A 12,486-nucleotide genomic window follows, 5' to 3' on the forward strand; every position below is an offset into this window, starting at 1 on the left:
ACTAAAAAAGAGATTGTGAGCTAAAGGTAAACATGAATCATCAGTTAACAGAGAGATCTAAAAATACGACATTGAGATGCAGGACAGTATAATAATAAGAAATCACAAGATGGGACTCTCATATTCTCTCACCTCTATGAAACAAACAATTGCTAAGGCTAGCTTAAGTAAAACAGACATGCTGATTTTAAGTTCTAGAAAAATTAAAAGCATTCTCCTCCTTGGTTTCTCTCTTATTACTCCTATGACCTCTCTAACTGCTCCCTGACAAAGTCACATTCTTTTGCTCATAAAATAAGTTTTCCTTAAGAAGTCATTCCTAGTCTTTCCTTCTTTTCATTCTACAAATATTACCAAGCTAGTTCTTCCATTCTCATGTCTCTAAGCACCTCCTATTTCCTTTCTTAGATGCATATCTCATATTTCCCACAACTAATTAGATTTATTTACCTAGAATTATCACCAACATCTCAAACTTAATATATCCAAAATGGAACCTCTCCTAAAACATCTCTGGCCTTACTTTTTGTTTGTTTAGTTTTCTTTGATAGATGGAATATGATGCCATTAAGCTGTCCAAACTAGGACCCCAAATTGGCCTTAACTCTGCTCTTTCTTTGTCTCCCCCAGAGCGGGTCGATTTTACCAAAACAGTATCTCTGAACTCCCTCCTTTGCTGCCCTGCTCTCCATTTTTACCAGTAATTCAGGCCCTAAGTCACTCTCCTAGATAATCACCATGCTTCCAATATTCCCCCATCCAGGCATTCCTGATCTGTTTTTCAGGTGACCCCAAGGACAATTATACTAAAGTGGACCTGATCACTTCTCAAGAAATATTCAACAAAATCACCCTGAGCCTACACGTCTGCATACTATACAAGACTCTTCTAGCCAGAATCTGGCCACCTGCCAAGCTTCATCTCTACCTACTCCCCTTGAGAGACTATAGGTACACCAATAAGGGCCAGTAACAACTTACTTCTACACTTTTGCTTAAAAGCCCTTCCGTTTCCAAGCAAAGCTGCTTTCTTTTGTGCAGTCCTATAAGACTTCAGATGAGCCTAGATTATGTTGGTGTTAATGTTCATCATATTGCTAAAGAGCTAGTAGAACATAGTTGCTAAGTTTGTGCTTCTGGAGCAAAAACGCCTGGGTTCAAATACCACTAGAGTGGTCAGACTGTTTATCTACAAAATAGAGACAACAACAACTTTACATAAACAGCACAGGAAACTCTACTCAAAATTCTGTAATAACTTATATGGGAAAAGAATCCGAAAAAGAATGAATATATATATGTGTGTACAACTGAATCACTTTACACTTGAAACACAATGTTGTTAATCAGCTATATTCCAATATAAAATATAAATTTTAAAAATATAAATGTAAACAGTAAATAACCCTACCCCCTCCAAAAAAAAAATCTAGAAAAGGATAGAAAACAAACTTAAATAAGACTCCAAATACTGAGTAACATTTAACTTAAATTTCTTCTTTTACTTAAAAAAGGGGAGGGAGCAATTTTAGTTACAGTTAAATTGACTTCTACCCTAACTGCATTTTCATCAAATGTCCACATTCAAAACTGGCTAAATCTTGAGTATAGGAGATAGTATGAGTTCAGGTTAATAGCATTGGCCTTAGGCTCAGATGTAAGTCCAGATACAGCCTTTACTTGAACCCACAAGTTCTGCCACTTAACTAGCCATATAACTTTTGCAACCTTGGGTTTCTCATCTCCAAATTAAGGATAATGAGAATTAAATAAGGTAAAATATGTAAAAGCACTTAGCATACTGTATGACCTCGAACAAACATTCAGTCTCATGTTATTACGATGTTCCTTAAATCCTAATTTTCATAAATTATGGTACCTGCATAGAATGGAATTCTATTTTAACCATTTAAAATGTGAGGCAGTTCTAAACGTATTGATGTGGAATGACTGCCAAGATATAGTATTAATACATGAAAAAAAAATAAGGCCAGAAAAGTGTGTCTAGTACATTACCACTTCTATTTTTCTTTACCACAGATATTTATAAATATATATGTGTGTATATATATGTACACACACACACAGATATATACACACACAAAATGTCTCTGGAAGAATACAGAAGAAACAAGTATCAGTAGTTTCTTCTGGGAAGAAAAACTAAGTGGCTGTGGGACAGGGGTAGAAGAAAGTCAACATTTTACCTAATTCCTTTTTGTACCTTTGAATTTTGTATTGTTTACTTCTAGTGTCTATTCCACACAAAAAAATTCTAAGTTTATATTATGATTGAAGAAACCTCATGCTACCAAAATATTCCACTATATAGTAAGTGTGCTAAGCCACTTCAGTCTTGTTCTACTCTGTGCCACCCTATGGGCTGTAGTCTGCCAGGCTGCTCTATCCATGGGATGGATTCTCCAGGCAAGATCCTGGAGTGGGTTGCCATTTCCAGTATAGGAGGTGGATTATGCTAAACTTTACAATAAAATCTAAAGGGACTTAATCACAGTTCCAGTATTAATTTCAATTCTATTGTTGATAATAACCAAAGACTGATAGAGTTTTAGCTAAATTAGACAATTACAAACAATTATTGAGATCTATGGGAGAGTGGCCTGGAGAAGTTTTTTTTAAAGAAAGTTATGTGGATGAGGGAGCAATAAGAATAACATCACTCACACACACACACACACACACACACATATAAGGCGCCAAACATTGTGCTAAGTGCTGAGGAAACTGACATCTGGTCCTCGCCTTTGAGTAACCTGCAATTTAGTGGAAGTATATGAACAGAGCAGTAAAATTAGCACTCCTGGTGGGCTTGCTTACTTGAAATACAGGTTCATTCATTCATGAACACGTAACAATTCAAATGAATGAATGGTGCAAGCCTTGGTGACAAAATACACTTCGCTGAAGCCTCTAGTAACTTGAAAAGTACACGAGAACTCGATCCCTCAATCTGAGAATGCTTGTACACTTGCATTCCCGGAATCCAGAGAGCTCGCGGAGCCTGCAGGTGTCAGAGGCTTGGCTTTTCATTACAGTCCCGGGATACCAGCCTGGAGACCTTGGGACTGCGACTGCGCAGGTCGGAAGAGTTCCCAGACCTCAACCCCCCACTTGAATACCTTCAAGCCAGGTACTCCCACACCTGGGCTTACAAAGTCTCTACTGTAACAGCCGGGGTTCGGGGGACAACAAACCCTGAGTCGACCTCCGACCCTCAAAATGAAAAGTCACTCTGGGCTACCTCCCTCAATGCTTAGTGCTCCTCCTGGAGCAGACGATAACAGGAGAGCACGAGAAGGTGAAATCCCTCCGGAGAAAACGTCTCGAAAACTGTGAACCAAAGCGTCAGTATATGGAGCTCGAGGAGGGCTGACTACCCCGAGGCTTCCTGGGTCATAGCAGTGGGCTCGGCTTACTCCAGACACAGTCACTAACCTTTACAAAGAGGGTTTCCAGGGGCGATGGCCGAAGGGGTGAGAGCAGCGGCCCAAGCCCTGCACCCAACACATCTCCCTCTCAGCCGGCTCTGCGTTAAGCGCAGGGTAACCAAGGGTGACCATGAGGCCGCCATCTTGAGCTCCGTACCAGGGGAGGAAGAGGAAAACTTTATTGAAACCCAGAAGAGAGACGGTAGCACGGACAAACGTAGCTGGGTTCACGGAAGGCTCCGCCCGAGAGAATGAGCAGCGGAAGAATTCGACCTCTAGTAGCGACGGGGCGGGCTGGCCTCCGATGCCCTTTGGATCCTTCCTGACACAGCAAATCTGGACTACGACTCCCAGCATGCAGTGCGGCGGCACCGGGGGCGGGGCGGGCTCCTCAAGCCTGGTGAGAGGGACAATTGTCCACCCAGAGGCTGCAGCAGAGGATTCCAAAACACTTTCAAGGAGTTAGAACGTGATTACAGCTTGTATTCAAACAGCCATCCCTGAGCCTTTTAGGTTAGAGAACCTGACCGAGATTCCAAAACCAAAAGTGCAGGCTCATATTCTAACGAAATATTGATGTTACCTTCCATAAATAGTAGCCCCAATTTATTTGCCTCCAACGTCCAACTCATCTTCAGCAGAGTATCTGAAATGTGCTCCTACCACTTTTGCTTTCTGTATTTTAATACCATAAATTATTTTTGATGTGGCGTACACGCAAATGTTTTTAAAGAACATGGGGAAATGTATGTTTCATGGGAAAGCCAAGGGCCCAAAATGAATGAGTGGACAGAGTGGCCGTGGGACAGTGTATCTAAAGAAGAATTTTAAGTGATTTGCCCTATTTTGATTAATCAAAAACTGTTTTGAGTCACTATGCTAAATACATTGGGAATACAAACTGCTAACCTGAAGAGTCAGTCAATCCGGTAGGAGGGATAAAGACAACGACAAAAGGTTTAACCACTTGTGGAATCAATGAAAGAACACTTTGGCTGGGAAATCAGGAAGGCCTTCTAGAAGCTTTACTTTCAACAGGAAATGAAGACCTTCCAAGAACAAGGAATAGAGTGAGTTAAGGCAGGAAAGAAAATATGGATTACAGGAAGGAGAAAGCCAAGTTTCAAACTACACTAGAAAGAGTTCCAGAAAGTTAGGTTGTTGGTCTACAATAGATCTCCTCACCCATTACAGCCTTGTCAAGGGACTTGACTAACTCAATGCAGCCATGAGCCAGGCCCTGCAGGGCCACCCAAGAGAGGCCAGTCATGATGAAGAGTTCTAACAAAATCTTCTACAATAGAAGCTTCCAAAGAAACAGGAAAAGAGAGCATGTAGCAGGGTATAATATTTTAGAGACTTCTCTACTGACTGTCAAATCATTTATGGAAAAATTGTTTTGATTGTCTTCCAAAATATGTTGTCAAGTTATTTTTTTCTATCTTTAATTACGTGTGAAAGGACAAAATATTCCTGCATGTTTGTTTCATTTAATATCACTAATTTTTGGTGTGACACTTTGTGAAAGACCTTTTAAAAAAATTGGATTATTTCTTCCTTGACTTACACGTTTATCACACTCAAGACTTTCAGAGAGTGTCTGAGTATTATTTTGTTTGCTCTTGGAAAACTACTGCTTGTCTCGGTCAATGAAATTACCTCTTATTAAAGATTCCAAGTTTAATAATTATGGAAGTGAAATAAGCACTCACATATAGTTTAACGCCAAACTTCTAGGAAGATTTACAGGAAATTTTCACATGACTATACAAGTGGATGGAAACATGGCAAATGAACTTTATTGTGTACAAATATAAGGTAACTTAGAAATAAATTACATTTTTTGTATTCAAGAGACTTGATTATGATAGAAGACTAATTAAGTAGCCATTGTAAACTATTTTATTAAAACATCAATCCCAGGGACTTCCCTGGTGTTCCAGTGGCTAAGACTCCACACTCCCAATACAAGAGGCCTAGGTTCCATCCTTGTTCAGAGAACTAGATCCCACATGCTGCAACTAAGACCTGGCTCAGCCAAATAATAACTTTTTAAAAATAAACAAAAACCCCAAAATATGATCTATCTGACTACATTCCATCATGGATTCTAAACTTGTAATGCCTCCCTAAAGTCTATGGAAGGAAATATAATTTATTCTATATCTTTAAAAAATCAAGATCTGGTTCCTACCTACCTTACCATCTTCTCATATTGAATGAATGAAGCCCTGTGATTTAAGTATCTCATTTGTTTTCAAGAATCTCCATATATATTATTTTCCAAAAAAAACTGGAAAACTGATCTCATCTTCCTACTCCCTATCCCCAACTTTATTTCCTAAGTATGTTCTGATACTTTTTTAATTAGAAAAAAATAATTACTAGGATTAGCAGATACAAACTACTATATATACATTATATAAACAAGTCCTACTGTGTAGCACAGAGAACTATATTCAATATCCTGTAATAAACCATAATGGAAAAGAATATGTATGTATATGTGTGTAACTGAATCATTTTACTGTATGCCAAAAACTAATACATTTGTTCAACCATACTTCAATTTTTAAAAAAGAATCATGAAAACTAGTAATTGAATATTTCCAGGGCAACTCCAAGAATGTTCCAGGTTTAATACTGCATATGTATTCATTATTTATCATTACAAAAACAAAAAAAATGCCATGTGTATGGATATCCAAACTTATGAGAAAAGTTATTTTTAAATCTTGTGTGTGTGTTAGTTACTCAGTCATATCCAACTCTTTGCAACCCTGTGGATTATATGTCGCCTATAGCCCGTCCATGGAATTCTCCAGGCAAGAGTATTGGAATGGGTTGCCATTTCCTCCACCAGGGATCTTCCTGATTCAGGGACTGAACCTGGGTCTTCTGCACTGCAGACAGAATCTTTACCATCTGAGTCACCAGGGAAGCCAGGTAACTTCTAAATCTTAAAGGTACCTTAAAGATCTGATTTTAACCTAGCCATTTTACATAAGGACATGAGTTTGAGTAAGCTCTGGGAGTTGGTGATGGACAGGGAAACCTGGCATGCTGCAGTCCATGGGGTCACAAAGAGTCAGACACTACTGAGTGACTGAACTGAACTGAATTTTACATATTGAGACTCAATGATCCTAAGAGAGAATAATTTACCCAAGATAACACAGGCACCACTCCTTCTTGAAATTAACTGAACAGTAAAAGAGACTGAAAACTTATTTATTTAATTAGATAGTTCTTCAAATGGTCTTTAAATGAGACCTATATATAGGCAAAAAGAATACTGTGCTATAAGAATTTTGATTGTCACATAGTGATGGTCATAATCAATCTAGTTTTGTTGTCTGGTTAGTTAAATTTGATGCAATGCATATCCAGGCAATCAAATAGACCCAATGTTTTTCAGTTCTATAGATATAGATTGTTTTTTCAGAGGAACTAAAATTAAATTGCAGCTATTCATCAAGACTCAAAGATGCAATCATAAAGCTACGTGAACTCATTTGTTTATAAGTGTTAGTTCTTACACCAGGTGACTACACTCAGAATTAGCCATGATTTGACCTAGACTTCAAAGGAATCAGCTGGTGTTTTATTTTCAAATGGACATCTTGGGAAGATTACTTGGATAAATAATTATCCAAACTTTACTGATAATAGAGAAGTTCTCAAGCTAGACGCTCTAGATGATAAAACTTGAATACCTTTCGGTCATGGGACATATCTAACTCAGGAAGGATGTCTTCTGCCAAAACCAAGACTAGGGAAAACTAAGGCACCAGATGAGGAAAGGATCATGAGACCACTAATGTCTATACACACCAATTATAAGGGCCCAATTTTCCCAGCGTGTATCTCACTTAGGCCAAGTAATTCTCATCAACTTCAAAGGGAGTGATGTGCATCCACAGATCTGAGTTTGCCATATCCAGGGCTTACTCAGCAGGAATACATACTATAATTCATGATACCAGGCTTCATTCTTTAGTCCAAATCAACCCAGCTGGATTTTGAAGCGTTTGTTCTTGGAAATAATCAACTGTCCCTTAAAATATCAAATCCACTTGGCTTTATTTCACATATCAATCCTGTTGATTACTCAAGACAAGCCATAGTTTGAGTTTATAGATTGATATGCAAGACATGTATTTTAGAATTGCATGCTATACTACTACATAGTTTTATAGTATTAAATTACTAAAATTTATCCTGGAAATGATTTTATACATAGCAAAGAGAGAAACAAGAGATATGACTTCCTGTGTTTGCTACTCAACAATATTTTAAAGATATAATTCTGTTTATAGGTACTGTTTTTCAGCTTTGATACTTTAATACCAGGTAAATTATCTTTTTATTTAATTACTTTTATATAATAGTGATCTTGAAAGTCTGAAAAATGATTAAAGGGTATTTTCTAAGAAATAGATTTCTGGACTTAAATTACACAATTTTTCTGCTTATAGTTTTGGTGCTAAGTTATTATTATATTATTACTATTATTAAATAGTTACGAAATGGCAAGTATAGAGTTTGACATTTACAAATATCTGAGATGTTAGGTCTAAAATGTTTTTAATCACAGATTTTGAAAATTAATACAAGTATAGTCCTGTTGTCTTTTTTTGTTGTTGTTTAGCATTTATTAGTTTTGACTCGCTCTAGCGTGTTATACACATAGCACCTGTGCCCATTTAGCAAAGAATTTCAGTACAAATCACTCTGAATTGAATAGACATCTCTAAGAAGCATTACAATTGTTGCAATATTTTTAGAAACTGAAACAAGGAAATAAACAACTTCAGTAAAAGTGATTTAAATAACAAATAACGTATCTTTATAAACAGCTTATCTCCTTGAGAACAAAGAATAAACAAGGAGACAAGGTTTTTTTTTTCCTTCCACTATTAAAGCAGATCACAATATGAATGGGTGAAATGTCATGAATAATTGGAGAAAATCACAGAGTAATCTTCGACAAAAACATCTGATTTATTTAAATTGTCGTTGTTTGTCTTATTAGAACCTTTATTTAACCTTGTTATCCACAAGGCAGTATTCAGACTGGTTTATCAAAAATATACTCTGGAACTAACGATATTTTGAAATTTTTGACTTTCGCATATCCAGGTTATGGTAATGTAAATCTCCCATGGCAGATGTTTTACTTGGGACCTAATTAACTGACATTACCTTAGACAGAAATGCCTATGAAAACCTAATGTTTTGAATCTAAAATGACAGTAAATAAATCAAGGTTTTGAAACATTCTGTCAGTAGATTTAAGCTCAGCTTTCTGGTCAAGAGGATCAAGCTTTTGAGTACTTGATTCATTTAGTTACAACATTGATTGAATATCTTCTGTTCACAGACCTAGCCATACACCACCAGTCACTTCTAATCATAGCTTCAAGTCTTCTTACTATGATCTTCCAACCACATTCGTTCTTCCTAGATAAGGTCATTTCTAATCTCCTTCACAGGTTCTAGGCATTTCAGGGCTTACCACATGTCTGGTACTATTCTCGTGCTTTACAAATATTAATTCTCAATGCTCATAACCACCTGGTAAGGTAGATACTATTGTTGTCCCCATTTTATACGTGAAGAAACAGAGGCACAGGCAGGCAAAGTAACTTTTCTAGAGTTGCTCATCTACTAAGGATTTTGCCCATGTCCTCTACCAAACCCTGACTTAATAGAATATGATTTGCTTATTTGTACTGTCTTCAAGTCAGACACGTTTATGTAAAATATAAATTTCTAGATGAGAAATATCTCTAATACAAAAACATATCTGAATGGTGATGTGTAAATCATGCTAGTATTCTGCGTAATGATAGAAGAGATTAGAGAAAGTAAGGCAGTACGGAGAATTCTGCAGTCTAACCAAACTAAAATATGGTGGGGGGCGGGGGAGTGAAGAGTAGATGAGAAAGGAGAGAAAAAAGATGACTCACTGTTATGAGCCAAGTGATTTGCAGCAGAAAGAATGTAAATATCAGAGGTATTGCTTAAGCATAGGTGGGATGAGACTGACTTAGACAGTCAGAGTTTGATTTAGTCAATAGGACAACAAACAGAAATAGCACCTAGTTGCCTGGGTGAGTGTGTGTGGGGGTGGGGTGGCAAGCACTGTAGTAACCTGCCCTCACTCTAGGTTGAGGTAAGTATAGATCTGGGAGCATTAGACAGCTGAGCGGGTCAAGCCTTGTTGCAGCAGGACTGCTCAATCTCTCTATCAAAACCAATCCACAAGACTTCCCTGCGGGCCTAGTGGTTACGAATCCACCTGCCAGTGCAGGAGACATGGGTTTGATCCCTGGACTGTGAAGATCTGACATGTCTGTGCACCTGTGCTCTAGAGCCCAGGAGGGGCAATTCCTGAGCCCAGGCTCTGCAGCTACTAAAGCCCATGCGGCCTAGAGCTCGTGCTCCACAACAAAAGAAGCCGCTGACATGAGAAGCCCATGCACACAACTAGAGAGTAGACCACGCTCATCACACTAGAGAAAAGCCTGGGCAGCAACAAAGACCCAGCTCAACCAAAATAAATAAAACAAAGAAACAAACAAAAACTTGACAAAAGAAAAACCAATCCACAGGTTCTGGCAGAATACACCTCCTATGAAGATGCATTCCTAAATGTAGTTAGAAGAGCTTACTTCCTTTGCAAACACAACTAGGAACCAAAGCTAGTATGCCTGGAGTGTATATTCTGGTGGCAAGGCCTTTCACTAGAATGCTGACACCAGTTCACATAGATTTGCCAGGCCTTTCTCCTCCCTATAGGAGTTATGGTGCTGTTTGCATCCTGAGATATCTCACAGGTATCCAGTCTGGACAGTCCTCCATTGCTTAATGCAATACCTTCTTTAGGTCAAACGAAAGAAACAGGGGCAGGGCAATTCAGTTCAGTTCAATTCAGTCACTCAGTCATGTCTGACTCTTTTCTACCTCATGGACTGCAGCACGCTAGACTTCCCTGTCCATCATCAACTCCCCGAGTTTACTCAAACTCATGTCCATTAAGTTGGTGATGCCATCCAGCCATCTCATCCTCTGTTGTCCCCTTCTCCTCCTGCTTTCAATCTTTCCCAGCATCAGGGTCTTTTCCAATGAGTCAGCTCTTCACATCAGGTGCCCAAAGTATTGGCCAAAGTATTCAGCAACAGTCCTTCCAAAGAATATTCAGGATTGATTTCCTTTAGGATAGACTGGTTGGATCTCCTTGCTGTCCAAGGGACTCTCAAGAGTCTTCTCCAACACCACATTTCAAAAGCATCAATTCTTCGGCACTCAGCTTTCTTTATAGTCCAACTCTCACATCCATACAGGAGCAACTGTTTCTCAAGTCCTTTCTCGTCTCTGCATTCCCACTGCTGCCATCTTAGTTCTGCCAGTGATCTTTCTACACTAAAAATCAAGTCACTCTCATTCAGTAGTTTCCTTTAGAATGTCTTTAGATAATGTCCAGAACCGTAAATATTGACTGAAATGCCTTCTGGCCTTAGTCCTTGTCATTTTGCCCTTTCATCCAGTAGTACTAACTACCTGTAGTTCCCCAGCAGTGTTTCCCTCTGGGCTTCGGCATGTGTTTACCTCTATCTCTGGGATGTACCTCCCACACAGAGTCACACCCAAATCACAGATGCTTTGTGTGTCAAACACCAACTTCAAGTCCCATGTTTAGAGTTGCTTCCTTCTGGAATTCTTTCCCTACTCCCCTCGAGACTGGGGTATGTAGCTCTCATCACACTCTACTGGCATGTCCCTATGACCAGACTGAAATATCCTGGAAGTAAAAACTGTATCTTGTTCACCACCTTCCCTCTTCTCCACCCGCAAGCACCTAACACAGCACTTGGTTTACAGCACTTGCTCAGCAACTATTTGTCACATGAATGGCTAGAAGGATTTAAGAGTTCTAAGGGGGACATTTCTGTTCAGCTAAGGAGACCACATAATGCTATTGGTTCTGGAAATGACCCTCTCCCTGCCCCACCATCAAATCAATATATATGGCATTCTTGAGATTCTCTAGATCCTTGCTATCTGCTATGGTCTGGAGACCAGCAACAATGGCATTTTCTGGAACTTGCCAGAAATGCAAAATCTCAGGCCTTATCCTAGAACTCCTATATCAGAATCTGTAGTTCTACCCAATCCCTAGGTGAGCTGTAGGCATATTAATGACTGAGGAACACTGCTCTGAGTATTGGTGGCTCTTTACTCAGAAAGTTCATAATCCATTTTCTTGAGTCAAGGAATACAAACACCTGGTTCCCACTGTTCCTGCAGCTGAGGACTTGCGTATCTTCACCCCAACTCAGGTTTACACTAACCTTGCCTGACCTTACATGGTTGAAATCAGTCACCCTGTATGAAATCATAGGCTTTAAATTTCAAAAGGAATCCTGTGCCTTTTTATTTTCTTCAGAAGTCAACCACTTGACCAGGGACAGAAATCACTCATTGTCATGGCTGCTTTTGACTCTTCCAGACATTGGATCCAAAGTCATCTATAAGAGGAGAGTCCCCTCCTCACCCAGTAATGTCTCATAGTCCTGATGTCTGAGTAGTCCTCAACCATTGGTTGGTGTACTTGGCATTTGGCTGGCAGCAACCATGGGAAATGTGGGCTCAGAGCAAATGAAGTAATGAAATTTCAGTACACAGCAGCTGAGGTCATAGGTTAATTATGTTTCCTGAGGCTAGAGATCTGAGAGGCACATTCTTATGGCTACACAAAGGGTAGAGACAAGATATAGGGGAAATGGCTTAACTGGTGGAGGAGAACTTGAAAACAGCAAGAGAGGGGGGTTCTGATGTTGATACAACCATCTGGGTACTGCCTGGTTTACCAATACGGAAGAGACACTAAATCACACACACACACAAGTAACCAAATGGAGAAATATGTGTATGTTGGACAAAACTTTGTGTGTCTCAGGGTGGGGAGTAATATTCCTCAAAGGGTATGCCCAAAACACAAGAGATCAACAGGTGCTCACTAACCTACCTT

General features: G+C 39.1%; 1 protein-coding gene across 6 annotated transcripts in view; it reads right to left on the reverse strand.

The window, feature by feature from the left end:
* The window catches only part of AFG1L (AFG1 like ATPase), a 197,326-nt gene extending 193,513 nt beyond the window's left edge, over positions 1-3,813 (reverse strand). For 3 of the 6 annotated variants that reach the window (XR_011258582.1, XR_011258581.1, XM_069598186.1), the window contains exon 1: positions 3,457-3,794. Coding sequence is in view for 3 of the 6 variants with exons in the window: in XM_069598186.1 (XP_069454287.1) it covers positions 3,457-3,592 (136 nt within the window). In the remaining 3 variants the exon portion in view is untranslated. Of the gene's footprint in view, positions 1-3,456 lie in introns of all 6 variants that reach the window. The other 3 variants (XR_011258580.1, XM_069598184.1, XM_069598185.1) reach the window with 2 other exon arrangements.
* Between the last annotated feature and the right edge of the window lie 8,673 nt (positions 3,814-12,486).

The sequence above is a fragment of the Ovis canadensis genome, chromosome 8 (assembly GCF_042477335.2).
Source record: "Ovis canadensis isolate MfBH-ARS-UI-01 breed Bighorn chromosome 8, ARS-UI_OviCan_v2, whole genome shotgun sequence".
Taxonomy (NCBI): Eukaryota; Metazoa; Chordata; class Mammalia; order Artiodactyla; family Bovidae; genus Ovis; species Ovis canadensis.